At 44.2% G+C, this 15732-nt stretch overlaps 1 protein-coding gene across 3 annotated transcripts in view; it reads right to left on the reverse strand.

Annotated features, from left to right (window-relative positions):
* The window catches only part of LOC105464870 (heterogeneous nuclear ribonucleoprotein L like), a 40791-nt gene extending 39082 nt beyond the window's left edge, over positions 1-1709 (reverse strand). Inside the window, exons 1-2 of one of the 3 annotated variants that reach the window (XM_071076548.1) lie at positions 1570-1709; positions 1145-1307 (exon numbers count right to left, since the gene is read on the reverse strand). In XM_071076548.1, the coding sequence (XP_070932649.1) occupies positions 1145-1307; positions 1570-1580 (174 nt within the window). In that variant the 5' untranslated portion in view covers positions 1581-1709. Of the gene's footprint in view, positions 1-1144; positions 1438-1569 lie in introns of those variants that run through there. The other 2 variants (XM_071076547.1, XM_024787703.2) reach the window with 2 other exon arrangements.
* Between the last annotated feature and the right edge of the window lie 14023 nt (positions 1710-15732).

Genomic DNA, 15732 nt, shown 5'->3' on the forward strand with positions numbered 1-15732 from the left:
TTTATTTTTATTTAAAAACTCAAACGGCTATAAAGGGCTTCTAATGTGCGTCTTGTTTTTAAAAGGTAAGGTAAAAATCCTTTTAACCTAATAGTAGGATATATGTGTACAATTTCGTAATTCTGCTAAAGTTTGCAGAATTAATCACAATTCACGTGTTAAATGTTTTAAAAACATCTAAGTCATTAAAACAGCTTAAGTGCACCAAAAAAGGGCAATAACGTTTGCTCCGCTTTGTTTCCTTAAAGTCTCCATCCAACTGAAGCTAACTACTTGCTGTGGACAAAATGATCACATTCCTTCTGTCTCCCGCTAACATTTCTGGTAAGAGAAAGAGAAGGCTCTGGGAATGTGCGTTTAATGCAGCCCTTAGCTCAGTTCATCCTTTCATGGGGCAAATGTGGAATAAATTACCAAAGAGAAACTTTAGTAATTTTAAGATTTGTTTTACTTGAAGGTAGGGGTGTACCAACAGCTGCCAACACTTCTGTTAAAGTGTTGTAACCGAAGAGGTAAAAAGTGCACTGAGCAATCATCACAAAACTGGGTAGAGCAAAGGATGCACGCCATGCTTATAAAGAGTTTAATTTAAAAATTTTTTAAATGAAACATTCAAAGGAACTAGCATGTGAACGCCAAGGCATAATCTGTTATTTAATTACGGCTCTCCATAGATTCGAGGCGGAGAGCCCCCGGTGGAACCGACGCAACCATCCCGGGATGGTGACCAGCGCGCAGATGCTGCGGGCAGAGGGGCTGAAGGCAACCGGTGGTCCCGACGCTGGCCCCGAGCCCGAGGAGTTAAACTAACAAAGAGCTCTCCGAGCCGCGAAACCCTCCAGAACGGAAGCGACGCCTCCCCGCCGCCGCCGCGCCGCGACCCTCCCCAAGTTCAGGGCTCGGCAGTGGACTCGCTGTGGGGCCTGCGGCCAAGACAGGGCCGGGTTCGCAGTCGGGATGCGGGAAACAGGTAGAGCCCAGAATACAAGCCCCAAAGAGAAGAGTGGGCGCTTCGCCAACCGGGTCGGCGCAGCGGAAAAGGCTAATAAAGCGAGCGGGAGGCCCCGCACCGAGGCCGCGCCAACCGGCCCTGCTTCCCGGGGAGCAGCCAGGCACAGCGGACAGGGGGGCCGCGCTTTGTTACCGGTTGGGAGAAGCTCCGGCCACCGCCTCCGCCATCGCCCCCGCCCCGAGGCGTCGCTTCCCGGCGGTTCTCGCCTTCCTCGGCCGAGTAGTCGATCTCCCCCTCCTCGGTCTTGAGACGTTTGGCCTGGCTCTCGTACTCCCGGTCCTCCTCGTACGTCTCCCTGGGGGAGGAAGAGGAGGAGGACATGGCGGCGGCCGGAGGGACCGGCGGGCAGGAGGGTGGGGGTGGCGGTGGCGGTGGGACGCGCGCCTCGGATGCCGCCGGCCAGTCCTCGCCGCCGGCAGCGCCTCTTCTGCGAGGGTCTCCGCGGCCCGGCCGTCCGCGGGGACTGCGCGGCCAGGAGACGGGCGGCTGAGAAGCGCGGACGGACTGAGAGGGGCGCCCCGGGAAGAGGCTCCGGAGCGGCCGCTCCCCTCAATTACCGAGCCAACATCCAGCCTCTCCCTCCTCCTCAGTCTCCGCTCCCTGCCCGGAGGAGCGAATCTAAGGATGGGGACGCGACCGTGGCTTCCGGTCTTCCCTCCTCCCCTAAGCCGCTCCCAGCTGCGCAGGCCGAGCCTCCGCCCCCGCCTTCGCGGCCGTCGCTCAGGATCGAATCCACCGCAGCCTGGGGGAAGCGCCCCCCCCCCCGGCCCGGGTCCTGCTCCCTATTGGCAGGGGCGGGAAAGTCGACCGGGTTTTCCATTGGCTGTGAGGGCCGTTCGTCAAAAGCCGCCCGCGGCTCGGCCTCGCCTGCCTCCCCGCGCCTTCTGAACTCGCTGCCGTCCTGCGAGGCCCGGCGCGCAACGTCCGCCGCGCGCCGCCTGGGAGCCGTTGCGACCCCGCGACCGTTGGCGCTGTGCGGCTCCTACCCGAGGCTAGGCGTGGAGCGAACACGGACGAGCGACGAGAAGTGCAGGGAGGCCAGGGCTGCGGGTGTTAACCGCCCTACCGCTAATTTAAATGCTTTGTGTCACCTCTTCAAAAGAGAACGAGGAAGAAAACCTCTAAAATCCCAGCAGACATACCCCTCGAAGAGCCCCAAAATTGCAGGCGATGAAGGGAGAAAACGGCTTGGAGCCATGAAAGTGGTCTTTCCACTGTTTTGTGTTCAAAATCTGGTAGAAGTGGGCGGACTCTCCCGCCCCTAGCTGGGTGTTGGAGAACAGCTGTCAGCGTCGACTGAAGGCTGCGAGGCGCGCGTCGGCAGGAGGCGCTGCACGCGGGCGCGCGTAGGTCTGAACAGTTACAACTCGTTTGTAACCTGCGCCCTTTACTGACAATGTAAGGGACTTGCCTGTCCCGTAAGTCCCTGCTCCAGTTAAATATGTTTTAATCCTTGCATATAAAATCTCATCCTCCATCCCAATTCTTTCTCTTCCGGGCAGTGTTGTATTTCACTTGATCATTTATTGTCGAAAGATACAAAAGCCTTTGGAAATTATGTGACCACAGCTTGCTTCCTCTGTGGCGTCCTGAGGGCTCTTCCAAGATTTTAGTTGCTGCTCTCTTTTTGTAACAGGGCCCCTTATAACTCCCTCTTAAGATGTTCTGTTTTAAAAACTCTGGGAGCGCCTGAAGACAGGAACTGTGTACAATTTTCATTTTCGCAAGCCCAGTTCCTGTGCAATCTCCAGCACAGTTTAGGTACTCAACAATGCTGAATGAGTAGTCCTTGGGAAATAAAGGTCCAGTGTATCTTTCAGGAGAGAAACTGGCAAATCAAGGTAACCTAACTGCCCACTGTCAGGTGCCTCTTGGAGGATTAGCTGAGATCAAGAGCCTCTTGTGTTTCTGTTGTCCTTGTCCCTCAGATGCTTCCCCAGATGTGGCTGTTCCTTTCCTAACAGTGTAGATTGCTTCCTCCAGCCTAGTTCTCTCCAAAGTTATTTCCTCCTCCAAAAAAGCTATTTTTATTTATTGCTGAGAGTGCTTTAATGTAACACTTTTTGTACGTTGTAAATTACACCGCCTATCATTTTGGAATCCAATTGCAAGATTTTCCATACTATGCAGCTATAATCAAATGTATGTGCGGCTGCAGGTATACATTGACAAAACAGAACTAAAAAAATTATAAATTTATTTTTTAAATTAAAATGGAAGTCGACAGAAGAAATAGCAAAAGGTAGCCGCAGAGCTGGCTGCAGATGAGAAAATGTCATTGGCAAAAAGCTCTGCAATGGTTTGGGAAAGTAAAATAGCAGCAAGGGAAACAATGATACAATTCTGCTTAAAATATGTCCTATGGATTCGTATGTCCCCTAACATGTTCAGAATGCAGACACTACCTGGCCTTCAGAAAGCTGAAGATACCAAGGGTCAAAAAAAAGGTCTAACAAACCTACTTCGTGTGTTATCTTTAGCATCCACTGTCCTTTTTATAGCTGTCTCAGTATCAAAGATCAGGAAAGGATGAGCGGATTAATAAACTTGATACAAAGGAAACTTCTTTGATGAGGTGAGATGGGCCATTCCCAAGATATTTTTAATTTGCTCAAAGTAAAAGCGGCAGAAGAGCTGAGAGCTTAAAACAATTATTTTTTCGGAGAAAGAAAACAATAGAATATTATGTGAAATAATCAAGAGTGATGAAAAGCACTAAATATCTTTTAAGTATGAGCAACTACCTGTTAATTTTGTTTTGTGTACATTTTCATATGCTAGGTGAATTTAGTTTGGTAAATTTTATTCACTCACAACTGGATTTACTAGGCCTTATACAAACTTTCCAAATATTTCATGTGAAGATGCAAATATTTTAAACTCTCAAAGCCCTGCATTCAACCTATGGATTATACCATGTTACAATGCAACTCTCACACCAATGGGTAAGGAAACCCAGCCTTGCCAAACCTAGGGCTGCTGTGCTCAGCATTCACAAACAGCAGGTGGAAGCCAGTATGTACCAGTATTAAACTGTGTTCTTTTTGTGATAGCCCAGTTGAGTACAAAAAAAAAAAAAAAATTGAAGAAGTAAAACTCAGAAAGCATTTTTAAAGGACTTCAGTCAGTTCGTTGACCATGGGTGAAATGTGAGCTTGTTGCAGATGAGTTGTTCAAACAGTGATAGTAGGTCCTTTGAGAAGGAAAATACTAGCTAACTCATCACCGTGCCATGAGAAGAGCTAAAGAGGGAGGACATAAATTATATTCTACATGATTTCACCTAGGTGAGACAAATTACATACTGCCCAGTAGCCAGAAATACCTAAGAAAAGCAGAAACAGGCCGGGCGCGGTGGCTCAAGCCTGTAATCCCAGCACTTTGTGAGGCCGAGACGGGCGGATCACGAGGTCAGGAGATCGAGACCATCCTGGCTAACACGGTGAAACCCCGTCTCTACTAAAAAATACAAAAAACTAGCCGGGCGCGGTGGCGGGCGCCTGTAGTCCCAACTACTCGGGAGGCTGAGGCAGGAGAATGGCGTGAACCCGGGAGGCGGAGCTTGCAGTGAGCTGAGATCCGGCCACTGCACTCCAGCCTGGGCGGCAGAGCGAGACTCCGTCTCAAAAAAAAAAAAAAAAAAAAAAAAAGAAAAGCAGAAACAGCTCCTAAATGCCAGGACAGGACTGTCTGGAACCTCTGATGCATTATGGTCTCATACCTTTGACTATTTTCTGAACGCTTGATTGAATTGGGTGCTGTCGAGTAGGCAGCAGCCAAGAGCTCCCATTGCCACAGCTCAAAGGGGACTCCGGTTATACTGGAGTAGGAGACAGGCTTGGGGCAGGCCTAGGGAAATTGAGAGTCAAGGGCCTTTATAATCAATCTAGCCTCAAATTGCCCTTTAGTTTTAAATCTTGTTACTGACCTATTATATTTATAAGACACTGTGCTAGGTGATGAGAGGACTATGTGAGAGGGTTCCTGCCCTCTCAAAGCTTGCAATCAAGTTGTGGAAACAAGGCTTATACCCAAGAGATAGGCTACAAGCATCCATATGTAATAATATGCATACAATAATTAATAGCACATTTAAAGTGTCAGTCACTGTGCTAACCACTGAAAGGGTTTTGTCAATAAATTCTGACAGACGCCTTCTACCAGAGGCATTATTATTACTCTTCCCATTATACAATTAAAGAAACAGTCTAGGGGAGATTAAGAAACCTGTTTTAGGACAGGCACAGAGGGAGGCAGAGGCAGGCAGATCACTTGAGCCCAGGAGTTTGAGACGAGCCTGGGCAATGTGGCAAGACCCTGTTTCTACAAAAATTTTAAAAATTAGCCTGGAGTGGTGGTGCGTGCCTGTAATCCCAGCTATTCAGGAGGATGAGGTGGGAGGATTGCCTGAGCCCAGGGAGGTCCAGGCTGCAGTGAGCCATGATTGCACCACTACACTCTAGCCTGGGTGTTGGAGTGAAACCCTGTTGAAACAGAAAAGAAAAGAAAACAAGTAAACCTGCCCTAAAGCTGCAGTTAATAAATTGAAAAGCTAGAACCGGAACCCCAGCAGTCGGGTCCCAGAGCCAGTACTCATCATCAGGAGACCAATGATTTAATTATTGTGTTATTTACTACCATGGACATACAGATCTAATTTATAGTCACTTACTATATAATGATGCTAATTCATTCACTAATTTCTCCTTTTTATTTATTTCTTTATTTGAGACAGGATCTCACTCTGCTGCCCAGGCTGTGGAGTGCAGTAGCACAATCATAGCTAACTGCAGCATCTACCTCCTGGGCTCAAGCAATCCTCTCACCCCAGCCTCCCAAGTAGCTGGGACCACAGGCACATACCACTGCACCCAGCTATTTTTTTTTTTTTTTATAAAGACGAGGGTCTCACGGCTGGTCTCAAACTCCTGGGCTCAAGAGATCCTCCTGCCTTAGCTTCCCAAAGTGTTGGGATCACAGGCATGAGCCACTGAACTCGGCTTCATTCACTAATTTATACCTGGGTTTATGTAGGTATAATCCTGGGAAAGGCTGAATATAGCTTTCATCATTTGCATCTGTATAAGGAAATTCAATTTACTTCCACAGGAAATTACAAATATAATGCACTGTTTTGTGTTAATTTTTAAATTCTTTTTTCTTGTTTTTTTCTTTTTTTTTTTAGACAGGGTCTTGCTCTGTCACCCAGGCTGGAGTGCAGTGGCACAATCTAGGCTCACTACAAGCTCCACCTCCTGATCCTTGTGCCTCAGCCTCCCGAGTAGCTGGGATTACAGGTGCGTGCCACCACTTCTGGCTAATGTTTGTACTTTTAGTAGAGATGGGGTTTCACCATGTCGGCCAGACTGGTTGTAAACTCCTGGCCTCATGCAATCCACCCACCTTGGCCTCCCAAAGTGATAGAATTACAGGCATAAGCCACTGCACCTAGCCTTAAACTTAATTTCTGTAGAAAACCCCAGAAATTATGTGAAAAGTGTCGCCATTTTCTGATGGATGCATTATTTGAATAACTAAAGATGCAAATTAGTTTCTCATACCCAAACTCAATTTCCAATATTGCTGCCATTTCATTGAATATGCAAAACTTTTGTTTCCTGCCTCAACTCCTGTAAAAGTCCAGTAAAATCTTCATGCACATCTTATTGTGAGTCACACTTCCAAAGGATTAGAGCCATAGAGGTGTGTTGTGATTAAGACAAACATACTTAACATGAAATCCAGCTATTCAGAGACAAATCAGTTAGTTTCTATGAAGTTTTGTTAAATCCAGAGTGCGCTATTTCTGACGATGCCACTTGTTTGACAGAGATCACTGAGAAAGAGCACTGTGGCACTGTTGCTGAAACTAACCCCTTTAATTCAACCTATATTTGCTTAGTTATGGTCAAAAGAAGCCGCAGTTCCAGGAGGATGCTCTCTGCAGGAAATGCCTCAAGCACTATTAGCTCAAGATGTAGTCAAGTGTAACCACAGTGGTCTACTCTATCAGGAACCGTCATGCACAGCTGCTCTGTGAATCCAGCTGCCACAGTGTTTGACCTCTTTTAAAAAAACTATGATAAATCTGCAAAAATAAAAGATTAACCTTAGAAGTGCTCACTCATATACCAGATAATGAAAGGTAAAATTCAGGGGTTTTTTTTGAGACAGAGTCTTGCTCTGTTGCCCAGGCTGGAGTGCAGTGGCGCGAACTCAGCTCACTGCAAGCTCCACCTCCCAGGTTCACATCATTCTCCTATCTCAGCCTCCCGAGTAGCTGGGACTACAGGCACCCGCCACCAAACTCGGCTAATTTTTTGTATTTTTAGAAGAGACGGGGTTTCACGGTGTTAGCCAGGATGGTCTCAATCTCCTGACCTTGTGATCTGCCTGCCTCGGCCTCCCAAAGTGCTGGGATTACAGGCGTGAGCCACCGCACCCAGCCAATTCAGGTTCTTGTTATTGGTTACAGCCATTTGACCTTAGTCTTAGAAATAATATTTAAATTATTTTCACTTTTCCCTCTGACTTGTGTGACTTGATATTGCTTTAGACATTTAAAAAATAATGTTAATACATTATAATTTAATAAAGAACAAAATGATAGCATTTCTGTCCACAGTTGAGAGTGAATAGAATTTGCCAAATGAAATTCACCTTGCATATGAAAATATGGATAAAATTAACAAATAATTGCTCATACTTAACGACAAAAAAGTGCTACTGATCATTCCCAATTACTTCACAGAATATTCTATTGTTTTGATTCTCCTAAAGAAAAATAATTCAATTTTAAGCTCCCAACTCTTCTTTTCTGTCTCTTTTAATTTGAGCAAATTAAAAATATCTTGAGAATGGCCCATCTCACCCCATCAAAGAAGTTTCCCTTGTAAGCAAGTTTACTAATTCGCTCATCCTTCCCTGATCTTTGATACTGAGACCACTATAAAAAGGACAATGGATGCTAAAGATAACACATGAAGTAGGTTTGTTAGCCAGTTTTTTCACCCTCCCTACCTTCAGCTTTCTGAAGCGGGCAATATCTTTGCATTCTGAATATGTTAGGGAACATTTGAATCAATAGGACATATTTTAAACAGAATTGTATCATTGTTTCCCTTGTTGCCATTTACTTTCTGAAACTATTGCAGTACTTTCCTTACCTTCACCCCTAAATCCAGAAAATTAATAGGTCACTGTATTAGTCCATTTTCACACTGCTAATAAAGACCTACCCGAGACTGAGAAGAAAAGGAGGTTTAATTGGACTTACAGTTCCACGTGGCTGGTGAGGCCTCAGAATCATGGTGGGAGGTGAAAGGAACTTCTTACCTGGTGGTGGCAAACGAAAATGAGGAAGAAGCAAAAATGGAAACCCCTTATAAACCCATCAGATCTCGTGAGACTTATTCACCATCATAAGAATAGCATGCGGCCAGGCGTGGTGCCTCCTGCCTGTAATCCCAGCATCTTGGGAGGCCGAGGCAGACAGATCACTTGAGGTTGGGAGTTCAAGACCAGCCTGGCTAACATGGTGAAACCCCGTCTCTACTAAAAATACAAAATTAGCTGGGCATGGTGGCCCGCACCTGTAATCCCAGCTACTCGGGAGGCTGAGGCAGGAGAATTGCTTGAACCTGGGAGCAAGAGGTTGCAGTAAGCCAGCATCACACCATTGCACTACAGCCTGGGTGACAAAGTGAGACTCCATCTCAAAAAAAAAAAAAAAAAAAAATGAGGGAGAAAGACAATAGGGAAAACTGGCCCCTATGATTCAATTACCTCCCCCTGGGTCCCTCCCGCAACACATAGGAATTCTGGGAGACACAATTCAAGTTGAGATTTGGGTGGGGACACAGCCCAAACCGTATCAGTCACCTTTATTTTAAACAGGAAAAAAAGTCTTTTTACCTATGCATCTTTTCTTCAGTAACCACAAGTCAGCTACTAGGTTTGGCCTAGATGTGTGTTGTCTAATATAGTAGACACTGGTCACATGTGGCTATTTAAATTTAAATAAATTAAAATTAAATAAAATGTAAAATTCAATGTCTCAGTCATGCTAGCCACACTTTAAGTGATCAATGGCCACATAAAAATGACTACCTTATTGCACAGGATTGGACTGGACTGATCTCATTCATCTTTGTGTCTTCAGCACCTAGAACATTGCCTGGCTAGATGTTTGTTGATCTAAACTAAGCTTCTCTTTCTCTGCCACAAGAAAAAGAAGCATATGAAACAAAGCATGTCAGCTTTGCAAATTATGTCTATGAAGATGTCTCAAAAGACTGATCTATAATATGATCTGCTCCTCACCCATATTTGAAATGAAATCATTTTTAAAATATAATTCCATTTTTCAAATAACTGCATAGATATGGTTCATTTTGTGCACTTGATGTACCAAAATGCATATCATTTACATTTATAAATCAGTCAATTGTAATAAATGTGAGAGATGCATTTTAACAAAAACTTTCCTATTGTGAATATTTTCTTTTTTTTTTTTTTTTTTTTTTTTTTGAGACGGAGTCTCGCTCTGTCGCCCAGGCTGGAGTGCAGTGGCGCGATCTCAGCTCACTGCAAGCTCCGCCTCCCGGGTTCACGCCATTCTCCTGCCTCAGCCTCCCGAGTAGCTGGGACTACAGGCGCCCACAACCGCGCCCGGCTAATTTTTTGTATTTTTAGTAGAGACGGGGTTTCACCGTGGTCTCGATCTCCTGACCTTGTGATCCGCCCGCCTCGGCCTCCCAAAGTGCTGGGATTACAGGCGTGAGCCACCGCGCCCGGCTTGTGAATATTTTCAAAAGTGGAATTCCTTTACAAAGTGAGTAATTACTCTCTGATTTACCTGTAAGCACATCATTATATAAAACTCAGAATTTGGGCAGGAGAAGGGAGAGCATCAGGATAAATAGCTAATGCATGTGGTGCTTAATGCCTAGGTGATGGGTTGATGGGTGCAGCAAACCACCATGCCACATGTTTGCCGACGTAACAAACCTGCACATCCTGCACATGTATCCCAGAGCTTAAAATTAAAATAAAATAAAACTTTAAAAAATAAGAATTTGCCCTTAATTGAGGAATTAGACAAAAAATAGTTTTATGTGAATGTGCTATTATAACCATCTAATGTAAAAAACTTTATAGAATAAAGTTACTATTATTACTAACTACAAATAAATAACCAGCACTGTATAGCACTTTACTATGTACAAAGCAGTATCACATACATTGCTTAATTTGATTCTCACAGAAACTGTATAAGCTAACAGGGAAGGTCCTTACTGTCTCCATTTGGCAGGTGAAGTTCAAAAAGACTAATCTTTTGTCTCTAAATTCCCATCTTCTTTTCACTATACCAATAAGGACATATGAACTATCTATGGTAAGTACATTGGAATTGGAACTTTTAATTTTTCTGCCTTATTTAGATGGAAACACTTTCCTAGAAATATAACTTTTTTTTTTTTTTTTAAAGACTGAGTCTTGCTCCATTGCCCAGGCTCCAGTGCAGTGGCACAATCTTGGCTCACTGCAAACTCCACCTCCTGGGTTCAAGTGATTTTCATGCCTCAGCCTACTGAGTAGCTGGGACTACAGGCACCCTCCACCACACCCAGCTAATATTTGTATTTTTAGTAGAGACAGAGTTTCACTATGGTGGCCAGGCTGGTCTTGAACTCCTGATCTCAAGTGATCTTCCCACCTCTGCCTACCAAAGTGCTCAGATTACAGAAGTAAGCCACCATGCCTGGCCCTAGAAATATAATTTTTAAGCAACCTATAATGTGTGTAAACTAAAACTATTGTTTTATACCTCTGAAGAAAAATTTATCTCACCAACTATTTATAAGAAGGCCCTCAATCAATATTTGCTAAAAGATCAATGAATACATGAGTGATCCTGAAAACAAATAGAGCAGACTATTATCAGTCAAAGTTCAGTTGCAAAGAACAGAAGCCAGTCTGGTTAGTTTAAGCTAGAAGTATTAAAGCACTTAAAGAATTGAAACTACTAAAGGAGTGACTCACAAAACCATAACTCAGAACTGGGGAACCAGAAGAGCTGTGCTGTTGTTCATTGTGAAGCTGACTGCTCCAGCACTACGCCACCATACCACACTCTGGAAGCCATCACAATCAGGAAGCTGCCACTTCCATGGCCAGCTCCAGAATCACACCATACCAACTATAATCTGCACTGGCAAAGTAGATGCACCGCCCCATGTTTCCTGATATTCAGGAAACTAATAAGTGAACCCTGGAACCTCCAGAACCATTGTTACAGAAGAAAAAATAATGCGTCCAAAGCCAAACCTAGCAGCAGAAACAGCCTTCCAGATCTTACAGAGGCTCTGATTGTTGAAACTTAAGTAATAATAGGTGCAAGAGAGTCTAGAGATGCAATATTTGACTTACTAGTCTCTGTAGGAGTCTGGGCCAATTGGCCAACATGTGTGCTCTTTTTAGAATCTTTTGTTAGTAGCAAAAATTGAAAAAAAAGATTCTTGCAACAAATTAAGAGAACTAAAGATAGCAATAATCAACTAACATATTACCAAATCAACTCTTGTTATAAGGATTTATTATAAGATTTCAGTGCAGGCCGGGCGCGGTGGCTCAAGCCTGTGTTTTTGTTTTTTTCTTTTTTTCTACAAAAAAAAAATAAAAAGATTTCAGTGCAAAGAAGAAAGTACTAATACACCATTTTATCTCAGTCTGAAAGCAAAGTCTCTAAGATGGCTTCAGCTATTCTGCAACTGGCACCAAAATGACCACAGGAAGGGAGAAGAGACAAAGCTAATCTGCTTAATTGTTTCCATAGTGCAATGTTTTTTACAGAAAAATAAGTGAAATGTACAAAACATGATTCTTGGAAATGCTTCTGCATGAATACTAATGTGTATATCTGCAACTTAGACGTAATTTTTGGTGTTTTTTGTTTTTGTTTCTTTGAGACAGAGTCCCGCTCTGTCACCCAGGCTGGAGTGCAGTGGCCTGATCTCGGCTCACTGCAACCTCTGTCTCCCAGGTTCAAGCAATTCTCCTGCCTCAGCCTCCTGGTTGCCTCAGGCAATCCGCCGGCCTCAGCCTCCCAAAGTGCTGGGATTACAGGCATGAACCACCAATGAGCCTATAATTTTTGTTTTTGGTCCTGTAGACAGTAAGACAAAACTCAAGTCCTTTTAAACTAGGGAAGGCAAAATATTTCTACCTAGTCAGATTGAGTTATTTTCACAAGCAGCAGCATTTCCACCCCATCATCCAGCTAGTGGTGGGGCACTAGAGGGAAATAATTATTGGGTGAGAAAAGAAGAGAGAGAATTCTGTAGCCACAGCCTTATGTGTTGAGGGATCCTATGTGCACTGTGGTGTGGCATTCTGAATGGTTGGGGCACCACAAGGGCCCTGTGTGGTGCGATGCCCTTCCCGGGGAAGGAAGACGCCAGAAGAAGAAAAATGAGTGAAGAAAGCTGAAATCACCAAAAAAAAAAAAAAAAAGTCATGTACTTCACAACTTTAAAACATTACCTCTGCCCAGTCTTGTAGTGGAGAAGGATGATTGCCTAGGGACCTCCAGATTATCAGACCCTAATCTTTGAGATTCAAATATAAAAAAGAGAACAATGGGTCAAATAGACAAATGATCTAGAAATTAAACGGATTGGAGCATCAGGCCTCTATCTATTGCTATTTATTTACTTCCTGGCATTTGGGAGAGATCTCTTTGGAGGCAGCTGTGACATGCCAGGCATCACAGTTCAATACTGGGGCAGATTCAATGATTCATAATCCCAGTGACATCCTTGACACATTGTGAAAGAATTGTTTCTCTTTCTTAGACACCCACAACTACAAAATCAGTTCCCTCATGCCCCAACCCCCTACCCCACCAGCCTTCTTCTGCAGTAATAGAGTTTTCAGCTGGGCATTTGACCGCACAGAGGCTACATCTCCCAGCCTTCCTTGCATCTAGGTGTGGTCATGTGACAAAGTTCTTGCTAATGGAATAGGAACAGAAATGATAGGTACATCTTCTGTATCACTTGCTTCAAAAATGTTGTTTGCCCTCCACATCCTCTCTTTCTCCTTCCCACGTGCAGGAGTACAGAGGTGGCACTGAGTTAGTTTCCAACATGCACAACATATAAGGGATGGCAGAGAAGCAAGATGGAAGGCACAGGGTACCTGGAGGATTTTTACTGAGAAAAGCCACCCCAGCCTGGACCTCACATTTCCAGACTGTTATCTGAGAAAGACAAACTTCTATTATGCTTGTGTACCTTATTTTGGGATTTGCTGATATGGCCATCTTTAGCCAATACCTAACATATCTCTGGTAAGTCTGCAGATGGGGGAACTAGACGGATTGCTGGAAACTACAGCTTTGTTTTCTCTAGACTGTATTCTTTTACACTTTTCAAGTTTTGTGCTACATACATTTATTCTCTTTTTTTTCCCCCAAGTTTTGTGCTACATACACTTACTCTGTTTTTTGTTTGTTAGTTTTTTTGAAACAGAGTCTTGCTGTTACCCAGGCTGGAGTGCAATGGTGCGATCTCAGCTCACTGCAACCTCCACCTCCAGGGTTCAAGCAATTCTCCCGCCTTAGCCTCCCAAGTAGCTGGGATTACAGGCGCCTGCTGACATGCCCAGCTAATTTTTTGTATTTTTAGTAGAGACAGGGTTTCGCCATGTTGGTCAGGCTGGTCTTGAACTCCCGACCTAAGGTGATCCACTTGCCTCAGCCTCCCAAAGTGCTGGGATTACAGGGGTGAACCACCCCGCCCGGCCTATTTTCTGGTTTTTAAAAATCCATCAATTCCTTAATTTGTTAATGTCTTTGTATCGCTGTTAAACAAAAAACAGGGCCGGACTCGGTGGCTCATGCCTGTAATCCCAGCACTTTGGGAGGCTGAGGCCAGTGGAGGTCAGGCGATCAAGACCATCCTGGCTAACATGGTGAAACCCCGTCTCTTCTAAAAATACAAATTAAACAAAAAACTATGTTATATTCGTAGGGAATGTTTTTTTCATCCTGGCTGAGAAAAAGAGCCATGTATTTGTCCCCAGACTTTTTTTGTTTTGTTTTGTTTTTTGAGACAGAGTCTCGCTCTCTCACCCAGGCTGGAGTGCAGTGGCACTATCTTGGCTCACTGCAACCTCCACCTCCCAGATTCAAGTGATTCTCTTGCCTCAGCCTCCTGAGTAGCTGGGATTACAGGTGCCTAACACCATGCATGGCTAATTTTTGTATTTTAGTAGAGGCAGGGTTTCACTATGTTGGCCAGTCTGGTCTTGAACTCCTGACCTCAGGTGATCCATCCACCTCGGCCTCCCAAAGTGCTGGGATTACAGGCATAAGCCACCGTGCCTGGCCCAGACTTTTGATATCTTGGCTTCCACCACCAATGTTAGCAAATATTTCTAGCAGAGTCTGGTAGCAAAAGCAACAGTCTTTAAATCACTAAGTATAATGATGACTATAAGAACCAATCGAAACACGACGACATTCATGTGTTCCTGAAACCATCCCTATAAACTTTATAAAATTAGTCAGGGAAGGAGGGAGGGGTAGAAACGAAAATAAACCAAGCTCACAGCGCATTCAGCGTTAATCATGAGGCCAGCTGCTCTCTGTCTGCTTCCTCATGGTTGCTTGGTGCCTGTTGCCTCAGAATCACATAGAACCTGTTATAAGATTTTAGTTCCCCTTAACTCCTCAATAGATAACAACTGGAACATTATAAAATGTTTAGCTTTATGTTTGAGATATTCTTTCTGGTCCCACATATCAACAACATTACTGACATCAGCTGGTCTGAAGGAACCCCCAGGATCTCACTCACCAAGGAATGCAGTTTTTACATCCTGATTATTTTATTCCCCTTACACTGACCAATCAAAAACTCCAGTTTTCCAGCCCCTCAGCCTCCATGATCATCTTAAAAGCCCCAGCCCAGAACTCCTGGGAAGAAAGGACTCGAAGTTCTCCTCCCATCTCCTCACTCGGCGCCCTCTGCTGCAAACCTTGCTGTCTCAGTGTAACTGGTCTGTTACTGTGGATCAGGCATACAACCCTGTGGGTCCTACAACATTGCCACAAAACATAATAATTGTATGGGAACACACGACTTCCTCTGCTGTCATCTGCCCCAGTAAAGACAGTTACATTCAGTTAGTCACTTCATGTGTTACCACTCCTACGTTCAACAAACATTTATGATAAACATTTCAACCTGACCCTGTCGTAGGCCCTAATAAAAGAATAAATAAGACACAGTCCCAACCCCCTCTGTGTCCATTCCAAGTACTCATATCTTAAAGACGGCTAAGGCAGATGGTTATATCTTTTCTCCTCCACAGACTTATGTGAGATTTCAAACACAGTGGATAACACAAATGAGGGTAAAGAGATATCCTCCCTGTAACATGAAATGATGTCATTACTCAAAAGCTAAAACCACGAGCTAGAATCCTCCCCCAGTGCCATTCTTCCCACTTACGAAACAATAGCATTAGAAGCTATAGTCAAAGGCAGACTTTAACTCTCTCTGATAAACTATTAATAACAAATGCATTTTACCAAAGTTAGCAAGATCCCCATACCAACTATAAGAGCCATAAAAATGATAATATCCTTTGTCAAAGTAATTTTACTCAGGAGAATTGAAGCTTAGTCCAAACTAATATAGAAGTCATATGTG

The sequence above is a fragment of the Macaca nemestrina genome, chromosome 13, assembly GCF_043159975.1.
Source record: "Macaca nemestrina isolate mMacNem1 chromosome 13, mMacNem.hap1, whole genome shotgun sequence".
Taxonomy (NCBI): domain Eukaryota; kingdom Metazoa; phylum Chordata; class Mammalia; order Primates; family Cercopithecidae; genus Macaca; species Macaca nemestrina.